The sequence below is a fragment of the Gracilinanus agilis genome, chromosome 3 (genome assembly GCF_016433145.1).
Source record: "Gracilinanus agilis isolate LMUSP501 chromosome 3, AgileGrace, whole genome shotgun sequence".
Taxonomy (NCBI): domain Eukaryota; kingdom Metazoa; phylum Chordata; class Mammalia; order Didelphimorphia; family Didelphidae; genus Gracilinanus; species Gracilinanus agilis.
In genome coordinates this window covers 594,158,023-594,177,701 of record NC_058132.1, presented here as the reverse complement: position 1 = coordinate 594,177,701, position 19,679 = coordinate 594,158,023, and the positions used below count along the sequence as shown (strand labels likewise).

Genomic DNA, 19,679 nt, shown 5'->3' with positions numbered 1-19,679 from the left:
CTCTTTCTTCTTCTTTCTTTTCCTTCTCCTTCTCCCAATTCTAAGGCAGAAGAGTGATCTAGAAGACTAGACAATTTGGGTTAGATGACTTGTCCAGGGTCACACAACTAGAACGTGTCAGAGGCCAAATCAGACCACTTCTTATAGTAGCAAAGAACTGGAAAAAATAGTAAATGCTGGGGGAGCTGGGTAGCTCAGTGGATTGAGAACCAGGCCTAGAGACGGGAGGTCCTAGGTTCAAATCTGGCCTCAGACACTTCCCAGCTGTGTGACCCTGGGCAAGTCACTTGACCCCCATTGCCTACCCTCACCGCTCTTCTGCCTTGGAGCCAATACACAGTATTGACTCCAAGACGGAAGGTAAGGGTTTACAAAAATAAAAAAAATAGTAAATGCTCCATGATCTGGAAATGGTTAAAGAAATTGTGGCACACAAATGTATGGCTCTGTAAGGAAAAGAGATGTGATAAATTCAAAGTAACATGAAAAGATTTATATGCATTGATGCAAACTGAAGTAAACAAAACCAGGAAAATGATATACACAATGACTCAATGATATTAATTGCAAGAATAATAAATTAAATGAAGTTGTGAAATTATTATGACTAATCTTGGACCCTCAGAAGAGATATGAGAATAGACTTCTCTCCTTTCTTTGGAAAGGGGTAGAGACAGAGAAACTATGACTATAGAACAATGCTTATGATATTGGATATGGTCAATGTGGTGGTTAGTTTTGATGAGCTGTTTTTCTTTTTTCATTATGTTTTACAAGGGACAGATCCCTGGGAGGGGAAAGATGAAGGATATATTGGTAAAGATAATGTAAAATCAAGATATTTTAAAAATTGAAAGAAAAATTAAAAAAGAACCAAGCTAGGCTCAGAGATGGAAGGTCACAGGTTCAAATCTCACCTCAGATACTTCCTAGGTGTGTGACCCTGGACAAGTCACTTAACCCCCATTACCTAGCTCTTATTGCTCTTCTGCCTTGAAACCAATCCACAATATTGAGGCTAAGACAGAAGGTATAGATTTTTTAAAAAAGGAACCAAGAGCAGTTTGTCCACTCTTTTATAAGCCAGCACAGAGGAATGGTTTCTCAGAAAAGTCTCTCATCCCAAGAGCAACAAATGTGGTCTAGTGGAAAGACCATTGACTTTGAAGTCAAAAGAACTCTAGTATGAGTTCAAAGTCAAAGAATTCTAGTCCTCTCTCACTATTTGTGTGACTTTGGGCAATCATTTATTCTTTATGGCCTCAGTTTCCTCATGTGTAAAATAAGGGGATTGGACCAAATGGTATTTGAAGTCCCTTCAAATTCTAAATCAAGCAGAACAGGTTCAATCACTGAGACAATCAGAAAGTATTTTTTGTCCTCCTGACATGGTACCAATGGCTGTATCTCACTCTAAATGGAGACAGGTATGGACAATCAGACATTTTAAATAAAAACTCATCTCTTGGAGTAGCTTGTCAAAATGATAAGGGAACTCTCAATAACAACTGTACCTCCTATATTTATGTGAACTATATATATATTACATTATTAGATTTTGTGTTAAAATTTTACCTTTTTTCTTCATTTGACATCCTTCTCTTTGTCATTACATCAAGAGAATATATTTGGATGTTGACCAGAGGGTAACAGTCACAACTAGAGTAAGAGCATCAGGGATTTGTCCCAAGTTACAATGGGCAATGACTAAAGGGCAATGACTACACTTTAATTTTTTTTTAACAATTTAGAAATAACAGAATGATTAGTTAAAATGGAAAGGTACCAGTTAGTACCTGATTTCTCCTCTTTTTCTGCTGTGGCCACACAAGTGAGTTCTGTCTTCCCTGCTAGGACTGCTCTGCTCCCCATCTTTGACTCCACAATCTCACTCCCTGAGGTTTCCTCATCCTGCCTGCCCTAGATTTGGTTTGCATTACTTTGTCCAGAGGGCAAAAATAGATAGTTTTTTGCTTTAGTATCTTGGGACTTTTGTCAACTTACTCTGAAGGATGATAAAATGTGTGTCTGTCCTTTGTTTTTGAAAACAGATTGTTCTCTGGAAACCAGATGATATCGAGTTCATTAAAAAGTCAGAAGAAGTCCATTTCTACGTCAATGATTCTGATGTGAGCAGTGTGAAAACCTTTTTAAACCAGAACAAAATCATATTCAGGTAGGGTCACAATTGCTTGTTTGGAAAGCAGGAGCACCATATCAAATTATTGTTGTTTTCATTGAATCCATTAAGAGACCTTGGGTGGAAATGTTACTTAGCTCTTCTGGGCTTCATTTCCTCAATTGAAAAAGGAAGATATTCAAATCATCTGATCTCTAAAGCCCCGGTTGGTTAGACATTTTAAGATTTTAAGTTCAAGCTGAGGAGACAGAGTTTCTTTTCACTTTTCCAAAAAAGGAATCAAGAGGCGAAGGGATTTGGGTTTTATTCTGTCTCTGTACTTTAAGATCAACAAAATCTCCTGAAAATACTGCCCTAGATATAATCATGGTCATTGTTGGAGCAAAGTCATACATAATCAAAACCCCCAAATAAAACCTTAACTACATTGATGTGCAAGATGACTACAACAGTTCTTTCTCTGGAGGAATTCCTCTTCTTATTGGCTTTATTTTGAGAAACTTTTTTGAACTTTCTTGAGCTTAAATTTCCTCATCTGGAAAATGGGGAGAATAATTTCTACTCTGTCTACCTCCTAAGGTTGTCATGAGCCAAAGAGATCCTATATATCAATGTGCTCTTTAGGCTATAAAACACAAGACAAATATGTAGAACTATTGGCCATAGTCATATAGTAGAGATAATAGACATCACAATATTAGTAATCATAGTATGGTGACGGTACTGCTAGTAAATATACTACTAGTAATAGTGGTTGTAATCATAGTCCTATAGTAGTATTAGCTAACATTGATATAGTGCTTTCAGGCTTATAAAGTACTTTACAAATATCTCATTTGATTTTCTTGATGATCCTGGGAGGTGGGGGCTGTTATTAAACCCATTTTATAGGTAAGGAAACTGATGCAGACAGTGGTTGAAGTGGTTTGCCCAGGGTTATATAATCATCATATATCACCAGATTTGAACTCAGGGCTCAAGTGATTGGAATTGAAGTAACAGGGGCCACTAATACCCTCTTGGTGGATCTATGGACTGATCCAATCATTTTGGAGAACAATTTGGAATTATACCCAGAGAATTAAAAAACTGTATATACCATTAAATCCAATTTGGAATGATACTCAGAGAGTTATAAAACTGTATATACCATTAAATCCAATTTGGAATGATACTCAGAGAGTTATAAAACTGTATATACCCTTAAACCCAGCAATACCATTGCTGGATCTGTTTCCCAAGGAGATCAGGGAAAAAAGGAAAAGAATCTATATGTTCCAAAATATTTTAGCAGTTCTCTTTGTGGTGGCAAAGAATTGGAAATGGAGGAGATGCCCATCAATTGGAGAATGACTAAACAAATTGTGGTTTATGGTTAATATTGGAAGAATAAATAGTGAATGCTATCTCTAGAGAGTGAACTAAAAGATGAAAACACTGAAGACTTAATTTGTATGGAGTCTGTCATCGGGACAATGCCTTTTGGGGTGTGCCAAGGGTGAGGAGGGGGTAGGACACTTACAGATAAATTCTATGAATAAGTAAATTAACCAATTTAAAAAATGATGAGAGAATGGGGTATCTGGAAGGAAATAGACAAGCAGGAAACCTTAGAAAGTTTCATGTGGGATTCATTATGAAATTATGAAGAAAAATAAGCTAAATCTATAAGAGCTTCGTGATTTCATTTATGTACAATCTTCTTTTTTCTTTGTATAGGGAAATGCTGGTTTTATTTGGTCTTGTAATATTTGGACTGAAAAATGACAATGAAGAAAATCCCAAAGTATTAGTAGTTATACCAGTAGTAGTTAGGTGGTGATGGTAGTGGTGGCAGCAATTTTAGTCATCATGGTGGTCTTTTCTAGAGAAAGAATATCTGTTTGCCTCCCTTAGGCCCAGCAAATTCTCTTTGGAAACCAACTAGTTTTTTTTTTTTTATGACTTAGGGTATCAGTAGAAGATGTTGAAGATCTTATTAGACAGCAAACCATTAATGACACCTTCAGCCCCCGAGCCTCTTCATCATACTACCAACAATATCACTCACTAGATGAAGTAAGTCCCACTTTTTCCTTTTAACTATGATCTTTGTATCAAGCAAAACAATTTCCACAGAAGGATAATCTGTTGTTGAAATCACAGGACCACTGGAGAAAATCACACCCACACTGATTAAATTGAAGCAACTAGGATTTTATGGTCATCTTTCTTCCCAAAAGTCTATGGTTATTTAAATTGTGCAAACCGCCTTGTCAGTCTCTTCTCTCATCACTGAAATCCTGCTCTTTCTCAAACAGCTCTTGGAATAGTGACTGGCCTATTTATAGCAATACTCTATGGGTGATGCCATAGGGATGGAGAAGACAAGAAATAAAGCATGGCCATTTCAATTAAAATGTGTGCGGAGAATTCCAGTGTAAAGAGCACCATCTCTTATTCACACTAGATTTGAACCAGTGCCCTGGAATCAACACTTTAACCTTTATTAAGAGACTGATAACTCATCTCAGGCTAAAATTTAGCAAATTAAGGAAACAATAATAAATTGTTTCCCTTCATTAATTCCCAAGTCACCTATATAGGATGTTTCAATAGCCTTAGTCCAGTTTTAAGCTTCAGTAATTTTAAGCTTTAATAGAATTTTAGAACATTTAATATTTTGCATCTTGATTTTCTTAATAGTTCTCTGCTTTCCTTAATATCACCTACTTATGGTTCAATCCTTTTTCAAATCGCTTTTTATTTTTCTCTGAAAAAAAAAAAACCCAAATTTTGCCTCATCTGTATCCTCCCACACTGTGCAAAATGATTTGAGAGTTCATCTGCTTTTGCTGAAGAAGTTATGTTCTTCCTGTGGCCCACTAAATTACATAGTAGTGTCTATTGCCTTTGCAGACTGAACTTTATTATCTAACTGCTCACTTCTATTTTGGCAGATTTATTTCTGGATAGATGTTATAACTGAGACAAATAGTGATAAGCTTGAAAAAATACACATTGGATCATCATTTGAAAAGAGACCACTTTATGTTTTGAAGGTAATATTTTTGGGAAAAAATGGCTTTGTAATTTTTTTGTTTGGGGGGAGGGTGACAGTAGCTATGATTTATAAGTTCATTTCCTTCAATCAAACTGCCAATCAACAATCATTTAAGTGTTTATTATGTGCTAGGCATTGTGCTAAAAACTGGGGATAAAAAAGTAAAAAGGGACAGTCTTTGCCCTCAAAGAGCTTGTATTTTAATAGGGAGATAACGTGTACATGTTGGTTGGTTGCTATCCTTTGTAATCAAGAGGGCTAACATGGCATCCATAATGATGATGTTTTTTGACTCCAGTATAAATTGGATATACATGATGTGGCTGAGTGTATAGAGTGACTGGCTTAGAATTAGGAAGATTCTTTTTCTGAGTTAAAATTCCACCAGATATTTACTACCTGAGTGATCCTGGGCAAGTCATTTTACTTTGTCTCATCTGTAATATGAACTGGAGAAGGAAATGGCAAACTACTTAAGTATATTTGATAAGAAACCACAGACATGGTCACAAGATGTCAGACACAACAACAACAACAAAAAAATGACTAACCAACAGCAACAGATACTACTGTGTACATATATACATATATAGAGTATATTCTAAATAAATACAAAGAAGTTCTGGGAAATTCTGTCTCTTCCCTTTATAGTTTTTCTTCCATTTTATTCAAAAGCCACCATGGAAGAGAGAGTTATCCCCTGAGCAATCTCTTACTGCAGATTGGTCAGGGGATAACTTTTGCACTTTGCAAATGAAAACAATTTCATTTGCAAAAGTAGAGGAGAAGCAAGTAAACTAGACTCTACTGGCAATAGCCTGTTTATAATGCCTTTGGATGCTCAGGACAGACTGAAGGATCCCAGAGCTAGATTCCTAGGAGTGGGTCTTAGAAGCTTTTAATTCTTTCTATCAAAACCGTCTATGGATCAATCTAAATAATCTGTTTCCATCCCAGACTTCTTCAAGACTCACACCTAAATACTGCTACTAAACTGAGAGTGAATAGGAATGATCTTTTGCTTGATGAAATTCAAATTCTAGATAATGAAAATGACTGTCCTAACACGTGATTTAACAAAATATTAGATGAATTGAATTGAATGCATGAACTTAAGCCATGCATTGGTCTGGGTCCTGGAATATAAAGACAAAAGTGAAACAATCTCTGACCTCAAAGAGTATAATAATTAAAATTATGAGGCTGCTAATAGCTTTAATAACTTTATCAAATCAAAGTATTGATGGTAAAGAGAGGGAAGGGTAGGAAAGAGGTAGAGTGGTACTTAGTTTACTAATCTATTGGCCACCATGATGGATTGAAGCTCACCTCCAACAATGGTTCCTTCAGCCTCCATGCTCCAGCCAGAAGACCCCACCAGGCTCCTAGGTCTTCTCTTATAAGCTATTTTCTCCACCCACTAGCTCTCACATGTCACATCTAAGGGACCAATCATAGTTTTAAAATTTTGCCTGGACCACCCAGAGGGGCAGTATCTGTGGAATCAGTTTCCTGTTTCGTTGGTTCCTTGGTTGTTTAACTTCATTTCTCTGAGGGCTTATCTATACCTGAATTTACTCAGTGGTCTTTGAGAGATGATGTTAAACAAAGTGACATAATGGAAAGAGAGATTCTCTTCCAACAGAGCTTACATTCTATTGGAGGAGATAATATGTTCATAAAAGTTAAATATTAATTACATACAAAATAATGCATAGAGACATGATAAAGGTAAAATATAAAGAACAGCTTGTTAACAATAGAACAGGGATTAGGCTAATACCTACACAATCAATATCATTTCAAATGGGTCTGGCCAGGATGATGTTCATAGTCACCAACTTTTCTCTGCTCCTGTGGTCATTGTTGCAGGGAGCATTCAATTTTTGGTTTAAGAAAGTCCCACAGTTCATTCACCAGATCTTAGAACTATATGATTACTATAAATGGTGTGCTATTACACTAGCAGAATTTATTTGCTTTGTATCCACGGGTATGGCACTAGTTTTTATGATCTTTCAATTCATGATAGTCCTGAGGAGAGTCCTCTCACTCTTATGGCTGCTTTTTGGCTCTGCTCCTGCTTCAAAACCTGACTCTATCTCCCGGGAACTGTTGGAACACATGAAGCCGTTGTTCCAAGTACTTAAACAAATTAGGGAGGGAAAGGAACTCAATGAGCATACAATTCTCCAGTTGGAGATTGTAGGAACAAAATGCCTAGGCACAGCTAACCGAAACAAAGAAACCCAATCTGTGAAGGACACCCAAAATCCAACAAAGGAACCAGGCACTGAAACCACTGTTTGTTTCTGTACTCCCTATAGTGGACAGGACTATCCTGCAACCTGGGGAGGGTATCATGCATGTGAAATCATATAAGGCTTTTACTCCAAATGATCTGGAGGTACTCAGGAGGCGCTTCCCCAAATTTTTCAATTCTCCTTTCAAAAGTATAAAAGAAATGAAATGCGTCTTCACGTTGTTCAATTCTAGCTTTGATGATGTTGAATTTCTTTTGGGGAAGTTTTATTCGCCCTCTGAGGAGAAGTTTTTGGCTGAAACTTGCACGAACCCTAACCTCACTGCTTGGCCTACGGTCCACCATGACCTGGAATTAATATCTTATGCAAATATGAGATACCTGGTCCAATGCCGGACGGATTTACTTGAAGCAATGCGGCTCCATGCAAAAAGGCCAAACTCTGAAAAGGCAACTTAAGCAGGCGAAGAAGGAAAAAGAAATCGAGGAAATAAAGATCTTTGCTCTCCAGGCCAGCAGGGGGTGTAGCCAATCCAGGCAGTCTGCTAGTGTCACCAAGCCCAAAACTTCTTCTGGCAGATGCTATCTGTGTGTCTGCCAAGGTCACATGATTCGTGCATGCAGATTTAAACAGCAAATAGACTTTGGTAGGGGTAACAACAACCCCAACCAGAGAGATGGGAACAAGAGGACACTTTACAACTCTAAATGGTCCAGCAATTCAGGAAGAGTTCAGGGTGTGAAACATAATGACCAATGTTGCAACCATGCATGCAAGAGGTACAGCCAGTCTCCATCACTAGACCAAATGGAGAAATACATAGCACAAGGTGAGATTCCAAAGTCCTTATGAATCGAGGCTTCAGGATCAGAAATGACTAATTGCAATAAGGACAAGGACGTGTGTATCACTAACCTAGGCATAGTGAATGTTTCTCAAAGACTGAGCATGGGAGAGCATATGTCTCTAGCAAGCTGCACAGAAAACAATGATATTTCTGTGGCAGAGGACCAAGAATGGGAGGACATAATGCAAATGCGCAAAGAGATTTATGGGAAAATTAAGGATGACTATAAAAGGGGTATGCTTTCTCATTCCACTGCAAAAAGCTTGGATCTGAAGCAAAAGGACCGTCCAAGAATTTGTAGTAGCTTGCCTTCAGAAGCTTTACAATCTTGGTTAGAGTCATCAAAATCTCAAGCTCCTCTCTTTATTCCAAGTTTAAAACAATAAATTAGCTTGGATAAAGAACAAAGTGACAGGGCTTTACAATGTATTCAAGAAGGAGTATCATTAGTAACCCTAAAGGAGTCAAGTCCCAATGTCCAAACTCATTCTCTTGCTTTAGGCATAAAACAACAAGAAGAGGTTAGAGAGCAAACCAAACAAAATGTTGAAAAAGGCTTGACTTTACAAGAGCAGAGCATGGGGTTGCTGGCTGCTGGCAGCAACACAGAGAATTCTACATCTAGCTTTCTCAATCCCTTAGCTGATGAATTCAAACCAGAAGCTTGAGGAAGAGAGAGTAGTCAGCTGTCATCTCCACTGGCTAGTGTGCTCAATAATGACATCATTGAACTCTGCTCAGTGGTTGGAGACACATCAACTGACTTCAGCCACACAGATTGGAGGGCTGGATAGCGAACTCTAGATAGCCTCTGAGATGGGAGGTATACCAGAAGTGTTGAAGGGAATACAAACTATCTATCAAATATTCCCTGACACAACTGATGGGAAAACTCCTAATTTGGGGGGTCTGTGGTATACAAAGCACTAGAATGGATGGAAATACAAGTCAAACTTCCACCTTCTCAGCCCTTAGCCAGTGTCAGCCTGAAAATTCTGTGAGCTTAGCTCAAGGTAGCTCAGTAACTATGGTTACTCACTCTCCAGCTCTGAGTGAGAGAGAGGGTCTGCTCTCTGAGCCAACATTTTATACTGCCTCTCCCAGGCACAACTTTCCTGTTTGTGCTGCAGGAACTTCTGATTTAGCTCACAGTGACAACACAAGACTTGAAGAAGTGCTTGTGCAAGACCACACGCATGACTGGATCCAAAACAAGTGCACAGATTCAACTGAAGATTCTTTATTGCCCTTAGTCCCAGTGAAGTCCAGTAGCAACAGGGAACCCCTTGTTAGCTTGGAAATTGGGGGGTCCATTATGATGCCCTTGTTGATACTGGGCCTATGGATTCTGTTTTCCGTGAGGCTCCCAAAGGATGCAAATATCAGGGTAGTTTGAGAGTGAGAGGGGCTTCAGGGCTAGCTCAATGAGTCCCAAAGCTAAAGGCCAAAATGGTAAAATTAGACTCTCTAACTCTCGAACACACCTTTTTATTGATGCCATCGTGTCTTTTGAACCTTATTGGGTGAGATCTCTTATGTAAATTAGCTCCTACCATCCAATGCAAACTGGATGGGCAGATCTATCTCCACCTACCTAAGAGATCTCTGAAACATCATCCTATTTTGTTTTTAGACCCATGTAGTGAGGAACCAACATACCAACAAAGTGACAGCATTTATCAGGTTCCTGATGGTATACCTGACTATGTATGGGCTAAAAATTCAAATGATGTGGGCAGAATTTTATCTGCTGAGCCAGTGAGAATAGAAGTCAAGGATTACCACCACGAATTGCTCAGTTTAGATTAAGCAAAGATGCGAATGTGGGAGTGAAACCCATCATAGGGAGTTTATTACAGCAGGGTATTTTGAGATATGGCTTCTCACAGTACAACAGCCCTACCATGCTTGTGAAGAAAGCCAAACTAACTCCTGATGGGAAGACTCAATGGCGTTTGGTACAAGATCTTAGAGCTGTTAATAACTATGTGCAGAAAATCTATGCCATGGTTCCTAGTCCATCTCAAATCATAACAGCTATACCAAATACAGCTGCTTGGTTTACAGTAATTGATCTCTGTTCCACCTATTTCTCTGTTCCCCTGCACAGAGACAGTCAGTAGCTGTTTTTCTTTACTTGGGAAGGCAAATCCATCTTGTGGACTCATTTGCCAGAAGGTTTCTTGGATTCGGCCTCAGTCTTCTGCCAAGTCTTGCAGGGAGACCTTGACTCGATCACTTACCAAGACAGCAAGATGGTGCATTATGTTGATGACATCCTGCTAATGTCACCATCTGCTGAAATCTGTCATAGAGACAGCGTGTACTTGATTAAAGAGCTAGGCAAGTGAGGTCATAAAATTTTCAAGCCCAAGCTTCAGTTCGTAAAATCAAGAGTGGAGTATTTGGGATTCATCTTGGAAAAGGGCTCCAGGAGTATTTCCCAGAAGAGAACACAGGACATTCAGAGGTTGAGCTTGCCAAGAACCAAGAGGCAGCTCAGGGCAATCATAGGAGTAATGAGCTTCTGTAGAAATTGGATTCCAGGTTATGCTCTCATGATAGAGCTAACCAGGAAGGAAATTCCAGAGCCGTTGAAATTAACTAAAGAGCATATCCATGCCATTGAAAAGCTCAAAGCACTAACTATCAGTGCCAGCCCTAGGAATCCTTAATCATGACAAACCTTTTCTACTCTATGTTCATGAGGATAAAGGGATAGCTTCTAGTGTTCTCACACAGTCATTTGGGAATACCCTAAAACCAGTCACATATTATAGCTCAAAACTAGATCCAGTAATCTGTGGAATGCCAAGTTGTTTGTCAGCCATTGCTGCTGTAGCCTTCATGATTAGAAAATCATCTTCCTTAGTATTAGGGGGTGAGCTGAGAGTATTTTCCCCACACCAAGTGGAATCTACTCTAAGGAACACTACACTCCAAGCTTTCACTTCCCAAAGGTTATCACAATACCAAGCAATCCTGCTGGCTAATGAAAACATCACATTTCACTGGTGCAAAAGTTTAAATCCTGCGATTCTGATTCCAGATCTACCTCTGGAAGGAGAGAGTCTACACATCTGTGAAGATGCACTTAACATCATGCATAAGACAAAGGATGATCTATCCAATAGTCCCATGAAAAATCCCAAGTTGACACTTTTCACAGATGGATCATCTTACTTAGTAGACAATCAGAGATTTACCGGTGCAGCAGTTGTAACAACATCTGAAACCCTCTGGTACTCATCCCTACCATCTACCATGAGTGCTCAAGGAGCAGAGTTGGTCAGTTTGATACATGCTCATTATTTTCCTTTATCTTTCCCATAACCTGTCTTAGCTTAGCTTAGGATAGAAATAGAATAAAAATAGGAGCTAAGACCCCTTTTGTTGTTTTGCAATGCTTAGAAAGGAGTAAGGGAATAGTTTAGTTTAGTCCTAGAGTAAGTGTAGAATTCCTTAGGAACTTAGGGACCTGGAAATGTCACAGGGTGCAAATTTCCGAAAGACAAATGGGCAAATTGTAATGCAGGGTTTCTTATATTGCAATATTACCCTAGGCAATCCTGTCAGTTATCAGAATGGAATTCTGGCTTGACAGGTGCCAGATGCCAGGTGCTAACCGGCAATTGGGCTATGACTATATAAGGCCCTGCAAACCCAACCTTGGGGTTCTGTTTTTCCCTTGACCTCACCCAGACAACTTGCTCCTTTCCCCCTGGGCCCTGGGTGGTGAAGGGAGGTGGATCATGGGTAGGAACTTAGATAGCTCTAGAGATGGTTAGAGCCATCTCTAGAGCAACTCAACATCATTGGTGTGCCTAGTTGATCAAATAACACCACAGTTTAGTTATTTCTGGCTGAGGGCTGGATATCCTCAGCCTGTCAAGACCTTCTAGGTCCTTTGCCAAAACCTTCCAGTTGCCCCTAGCAACAGCTTAGCAAACCTAAGCCTTCTTACCTTAGTTTTCCCTTTCCAGTTCAAATAAATCCCTTAGTCTTAATCTGTGAATTCATGTGATTATTCTAACACCTTTAGGCTAAGAAGACTAAAAAGAAGACAGAATTTTGAGAAGTGGGGTTACTGTGGAAGTGAAATCTAAGCCTCCATTGTTGGCAGGAAGTTGAACCACGGTTTCCTGCTGGGTTCTGTTCTCACCCAATAGGGAAGCAGTTACCTCAGCAGGGAGGGGTCACCAGCCCAACATCTTAAAGGAGCCTGCAGCTAGCAGTGGAGATTCACTGGGCCAGGAATATGGAGTTTATTATATATGTTTCAAGACTCATTTCACACAAAAGAACCCCACCCCCAGAACTTCACAGATGTGTAGAAGTTACAAATTATGTCATATCAAAACACAAAACATTGGCTTCAAAACAGACCAAGGCCAAGGCTGAATTTTGACTGGGTTCTTATCAGAAAGCCAAGTTGGGGAATATTTTTCTCAGGGTTGAATTGCCCCTGCTAAGGTTTTGGCCTTGGCTATACCAGGCAGCAGCATTCCTAGTCAAAGGGGAACAGTGTTAATCCTTTAAATTCAGGTTTGCTGGGAATGTAAAGCTTTTTAATAAGGCCACAATACTTTTCAATAAGAAATCACAAGGAGGGGGCAGCTGGGTAGCTCAGTGGAGTGAGAGTCAGACCTAGAGACAGGAGGTCCTAGGTTCAAACCCGGCCTCAGCCACTTCCCAGCTGTGTGACCCTGGGCAAGTCACTTGACCCCCATTGCCCACCCTTACCAATCTTCCACCTATGAGACAATGCACCAAAGTACAAGGGTTTAAAAAAAAACTTTAAAAGAATAAAAGAAATCACAAGGATCACAAAAGGGGTCAAAAGAGGAGTCTCAGATTTTTATCTATTCTTTTATTGGCTTCCCACAACTGGGCAGCTCAGCTGAGGCTACTCCCCTCTGATAATGTCAACTCCAATCTCCAGCTAGTTTAGTTACCTTCTCCTAGGCCTTTAGAGACTCTCATTTACCATCTTCTTATCCATCAATACAACCCGTGGGATAAGACTAGTACATATGGGTATGAGAAATATTACATAGAGCCTTTGTCTCCTTCTAAAATTCAAAAATAAGTAAATTAGAGTCTGGTTTCTTTTATTTTAATTTAATTTTAATTTTATTCTCTTCCCCATGAACTGGGGAACACTGAAAGATGAACATTTTCCTTTATATTATGAGTTGGTTATATATTATCTCAAAAAAGAAAGATCTGAATTTAAGTCCTGGCTTACTTACTACTTACTACACACGCTTACTACCTGTGTGACTCTTGGCAGTCACTTAACCATTCCCAGCACTGTAAAATGTGGACTGTGATGGCACCTATCTTCTAGGGTTATTGTGAGGATCAAATAAGATAACCCAATGCAAAGCACATGGCAAAGTTTAAAGAGGTATGTAAATATTAGCTATTATTATTAATAAATAGCTAAATTGGTTTATTATTATCAGGAAGGGCATCTAGGCAACACTTACCGGAGACTAAAAAACTTCCCATTTATTGGCCATGGTATAGTGGCAAACACTCTGGATTTGGGTATTCCCAGTTCTTAGCATAGTGTCTGACACATAGTTGTATACTATGTTAAATGATAGTTGTTGGATTCAAATATTGACCTATGTAACCTTGGACATTTTAATTCTTTGGGTCTAATATTTCTTTTTTATAAAATGACTAAATAATTTATAATCTCTTCTACAGTTCAATACTGCAATTTTTTCAGAATTAATAATATCTGATCTTTACATAGCACTTTAAATTTTACAAAATATTTTATATACTTTCATATGGTCACAAGATCAGAACTTCAGGAAATATTTTTTAAATTGTATTTTTTTCTGATGAACAGTAATTTATTTTCTTGCCCATCTCTTCCCCACTAAACAACAATAAAAAGAAAGCCCTCACAAAATATGCATAGTCGAGCAAATAAAATTCCGATATTGGACATACTAAAAATGTATCTGTCATTTTGCATTTTAAGTCCATCACCTCTCTGACTGTATGCTTAATTTATGATCCTCTGGAATTGTAGTTTGTCATTGCATTAATCAGAGTTCTAGTCTTTCAAAGTTGTATTTCTTTATAATGCTGTAGTCATTGTATAAATTGTTCTAATTCTGTTAATTTCATTCTGAATTAGAAGTCTTCCCAGTTTCTTCTGAAACTATCCACATTACCATTTTTATGACACAACAACAATTTATCACATCTATATATCATAATTTGTTTAGCCATTCTACAAAATTAGTGGGCACTCCATAAGTTTTCAGCTTTTTGCCATTATAGAAAAGCTGCTCTAAATATTTTTGTATCTACCCATGATAATCCTAAGATTATAATGGGACATTCTCCGACATTCAATGGACAATATTAAATATTGAATTTATTAAGTAACATTTAAGAAGTCAAGTTAGTTAAGTAATGTGGAGTTAATTTTTCAGCTTACTTATTCTGGAAGGCCCATCAAGACATAGTGCTACTTAAAATCATGGACCAAACTAAGGTTATGATCAATTAACACTTGCTTTTAAAGCATTGTTAGGTCAAAATCATCCCTTATGCTTTATTGGCATGAAAATTTCAAATTTTCAGCTTGATTACTTAAGTACTTACTTGATCAGATTCAGAGATCTTTTAAAAAATAAATATGTTGGGATGTGAAAAAATGGGGACAACTAACATACTGTTAGTGGAACTGTGAACTGATTTGACCATTTTGGAGAGCAATTTAGAATTATGCCCAGAGAGTTCTAAAACTATGAAAACTGTTAGATTTAGCAGTACCAGAGCTGGTTCTGTTTCCTGAGGTGATCAGGGGAAAAGGAAAAGAACCTCTATGTTCTAAAATACTACAGCATCTCTCTTTGTGGTGGCAAAGAACTGAAATTGAGAGGATACCCATCACTTGGGGAACTAAACAAGTTTTGGCATGTGATTATAATGGAATACTACTATACTTTAAGAAATGATGAACAGATTGATTTAAAAAACAAAGAAAGATCTACAGCTAGTTATGAAAAGCAAAATGAATAGACCCAAGAGAATATTATATACAGCTACAGAATTAATATTTGAAGAATAAGTTGTGAATGTCCATCTCCAGAGAAAAAAACTGATAAATAAAAACAAGAAAGACATAGTTTATATATAAATTTTTTTCTGGTCAAATCATGCCTTCTCTAGTGCAGGGAAGGGAGAGCAGGGCAGGATTATCTGGGTATTTTAATGTAAAAAAACAAACAAACAAAAATGTGTTAGTTCTAACTATGCGATATATGGGGTGAATAAGAATGAATAATCAAGAATAATAGTGAGGTTGTGAACCTGGTTGACCAGAAGGATGGTGGTATCTTTGACCAAAATAGAGAAGTTAGGAAGAGGGGGAAATTTTGGGAAGAGAGAATTATTTCTGTTTTGAAGATGCTGAGTTTGAGATGTTGAAGAGCAAGAATTGGAGCTAGGCTGGTGAATGTCCCAAATATAATGGCCAACTGTATCTCATTCATTTTAATCTCTTAACAATTTTTGAAATATCTCTTTCTTGAATCAACAGCATAGGATATGGATACTATTGGCACTGACTAGAGAATTCAACCATGAATTCACTGTGATCTACCACTTGCCAAAGACTCCTTTGAAATATTTGATATTTGAAGGAGTCACATCTAGGTGCCAGTGAATAATCTGCTCAACTTGGAATCAGGAAATGTTAAGTTCAAATCCTTTTTTGGACCCTTACTAGCTGTTTAAACCTGGGCAAAATACTTAACCTCTTCAACTCCTTATTTCTCTCCTCTGATTGGAGGGAAGAGCACTAAACTCCTTTCCAAATTTTTATTTATAGAGGGCTCACAATCTTCCTAGTAACTCTTTTCCAATAACAGCTTTCTTGGCTCTGATTCCATTGAATACATGCCACCTTGCTTGTTTGTCCTTCATTTTCAAAGCATATGGATGACATTATGGGGTGATGTCTTGATTTGTGCATGAATTGTATATAAGAGAGGCAAGGTTGCACAGAATCATCAGCTTCCCTCTCTCTTCCAGAATCATCAAAGTCCAGGGCCTGGGTACTATATGTTAACCTGGCTATGTCCTGACCTTACTTCTCAGCTTCTTTTAGTGTATTATCTTCCTTCATTAGATAGTAAACTCCTTGAGGACAAGGGTTGTCTCATTCTTAGTGCTTAGCACAGTGTCTGGCACGTAGTAGGCATTTATTAAATGTTTGTTGGAATAAATGGTTAAAAACCATAATAATAATAGTATCTACTTTATAGAGTTGTTGAGAGGATCCAGTGAAATAGCATATGTAAAATACTTTGCAAACCTTAAAGGACTATATAAATATTAATTGTTATTAATATAGTTTTATGAGCAATTTAGTCTTCTTGATCAAGATTTCTTAATTCTGGGAGCCAGAACTTTTAAAAATATATTTTGAAAACTATATTTCAACATAACTGATTTCCTTTATCTCTTTATTTTATTTTTGCATTTCAAAAACATGATTCTGAGGATTCTGTAGGCTTTTACTTAGAATTATTTGAACTCTATTCCTGAGTTACATTAGATTATCAGAAGGAATGTGCTTGGACCTTATTTTCTTAGCTCCCTGAAGAAAAGTCTTTGCTCAGTACAGATTTATAGTTATACCTGAAGCTTTTATAAAATTTTGATATAAGAAACGTCTATTTCAAAACTGGTTCCTAGGCTTTTGCAAGATTATAATTGAAGACATTGTTCACAAAGTTATCCAACAGCTTTTAGGAAAGGATCTAAATTTTCCTGAAAATGCAATATTGGGAAAATTGTTTTCTTTTTAATTAAATAATGAGAGCTATATAATTTTTTTCTACCCTCTACTTATTGCTCATGATGAAGTATGAAGCTGTCACTTAGAATACCGGTTCTCTGGATTTTTATGTTTCATTTTCAACTAGAAATTTTCTCTTTCTTGCCCAGCTTTCTATAAAGGGAAATACATCAAGAAATGCTATTTGGATTGATTGTGGTATCCATGCCCGAGAATGGGTGGCTCCAGCTTTCTGCCTGTGGTTCATAGGTTATGTGAGTACATAGTGCCCTTCTGGTGTTTGGAAGAATAACTTGTTTTATTTCTAATGGTTCAGTCTTGTCGGTTTCATCCTTCTTTCCTACCTCATGTTGGAAAGGGTAAAAGAATGAGTTAAAAATGAATATTATTAGACTTTGGGTACGCTTATGCATATTAAATGAAATGAAAAATTAAAGCCATTATCTTGAGGATTTCATTAAGAAAATTTTTTCCTAGTGCAAATGACTATGCTTGAATTATCTAACCTATCAGTTTACACTTTCCACAAAACATTGCTAGAAATTGCATCATAAAGTGGTTATAATTTCCCATAATAACATATTATAGGTTTTCTTACCCCAAAGAGAACCACTACAAATATTTTGTTACAGAAGTGATGTTTCTTTTGACTCCTTGATCTCCTTGGCCTAGTAAACATAACACAGTTTAGTAATGTTATGGGAATAATTTCAAATTGATTTCTGATTCCAATGGACCAATTCACAGCTCCACCAGCAGTTTATGAATCACAACTTCAGTTTATACTAGTTGTACAGACCATTTGCCCGTGATGGGCCCATGCTGTGATGCAGTAGCATTGAATTCTGATTGAAGCTTTAGTTCATTTGTGGAGTGAATAGAATTTCAAGGAGTAAAGTCTGCAAACCTAAATATATGTAAACAATGCATTCACTGAAAGGAATTAAGAAAAAGTAATTAACAGCATGTCATTTTGATTTTTAGGCAACTCAGTTTTATGGGAAAGAAAGAAAAATCACCAAGCTCCTGAATCATCTAGATTTTTATGTCATGCCTGTGTTGAATGTGGATGGTTATGATTACACGTGGAAAACAGTAGGTGAAAGGCACTTAACATCTTTAGAGAATTCTCTGCAAGGGGTCATGAGTGGATACATCTTAAGTGCTTCAGACAGACATTGGACCTTGGAATTTAACAGTTTATTACTAAAAATCATAGTCTGTGTTGGAAAGGACCTTGGAATCCATCTAGTCCAATTTATACTTTAATAAGAATCCCATCTAAAACATCACCCAGCACCCACCCGCCAGGGCTTTTGTGAGAAAACATATATAAAGCACTTTGGAAACCTTAAAGTACTATTTTATATATCTAAATATATAATATGCTATGTTACGTATTATTTATATATAATTACATTTATATATAAAGTACTATATATAAATGCTAGCTATTAAATTTAAAAAGAGAAAGTCTTAAGGAAGAACTTGTTAACCATTAGACCTGCCCTAAAAGGGAAAGACTTTACTACTTTACTGCTTGTAGTTTGCTCTTTGTCATGAAACATATTCAATCAGAGGCTAGCTTTATAGAATAGATTCCTGCATTGCCAGGGAAATTGGATTAGATGGCTTTTAATGTCCATTCCAGCTCAAAGATTCTATGAATCAAAGGCGAAAAAAAAAAAAAGATGAAAGTGACTTTTCCCCCTAAATGATTGAGACCCAACTCCTCCAAGTGGGTGAGTAGAATGGGGCTGTTTTCCTTCTTGTCCCTTCCTATTCAGATACATACTTTGATGAACGTGTTAGCTCATCAAGATGGGTCAGGTTATAATTGATATCTTCTCTTCCACTTGCCACTTCCCCATAAAGCACTGCTATAATGCCTCATTGTGGAGTACAGATGTTCTCCGATTCTGCTTAAATAGCATCAGCTTTATTAGGTCTTGGCAAACTGGAGATGCTTTGATTGCTTGTCTGGAAATGAAATCATCATCTGTCTCGGCTACCAGTGATGATTATTTTTAGTCACAGAAATCCATGAAACAGTCTCCTAAGCTTGATTGTGATTTTTAATTCACAAAGTCACAAAAAATATAATTGATGTGAGGAGTACCAGCACTGTTTGAATTGTGATGGAGTAATATAACATGAATTATTATAAACTTCTCAGAAAGGGTTTGGTATGATATTGGGGGAGGACACAGCACATAGGATAAATTAGAGGGAAGGGAAACCCATGACAAGGAATCAAACCAGGAGATTAGTGTAAGTAATCCAGTAGCCAGGGGTTGCTAGTCTAGAGAAAGGCAGTGACCCTGGGCATGGTGAGAAAATGGTAGCTCAAAGAGATGTTATAGATCAGTGAGTCCCAAAGTGGGCGCTACTACCCCCTGGTGGGTGCTACAGCGATCCAGGGGAGCGGTGATGGCCACAGGTGCATTTATCTTTCCTATTAATTGTTATTAAAATTTAAAAAAATTAATTTCCAGGGACGCTAAGTAATATTTTTTCTGGAAAGGGGGTGGTAGACCAAAAAAGTTTGG

At 37.6% G+C, this 19,679-nt stretch overlaps 1 protein-coding gene across 2 annotated transcripts in view; it reads left to right on the top strand.

Moving 5' to 3' along the window:
- Nucleotides 1–19,679, top strand: part of CPB2 (carboxypeptidase B2) — a 53,564-nt gene that overhangs the window by 10,258 nt on the left and 23,627 nt on the right. Inside the window, exons 3-7 of one of the 2 annotated variants that reach the window (XM_044667448.1) lie at nucleotides 2,052–2,176; nucleotides 4,090–4,198; nucleotides 5,080–5,181; nucleotides 17,280–17,384; nucleotides 18,115–18,225. In XM_044667448.1, the coding sequence (XP_044523383.1) occupies nucleotides 2,052–2,176; nucleotides 4,090–4,198; nucleotides 5,080–5,181; nucleotides 17,280–17,384; nucleotides 18,115–18,225 (552 nt within the window). The remainder of the gene's footprint in view (nucleotides 1–2,051; nucleotides 2,177–4,089; nucleotides 4,199–5,079; nucleotides 5,182–17,279; nucleotides 17,385–18,114; nucleotides 18,226–19,679) is intronic. The other variant, XM_044667449.1, reaches the window with a different exon arrangement.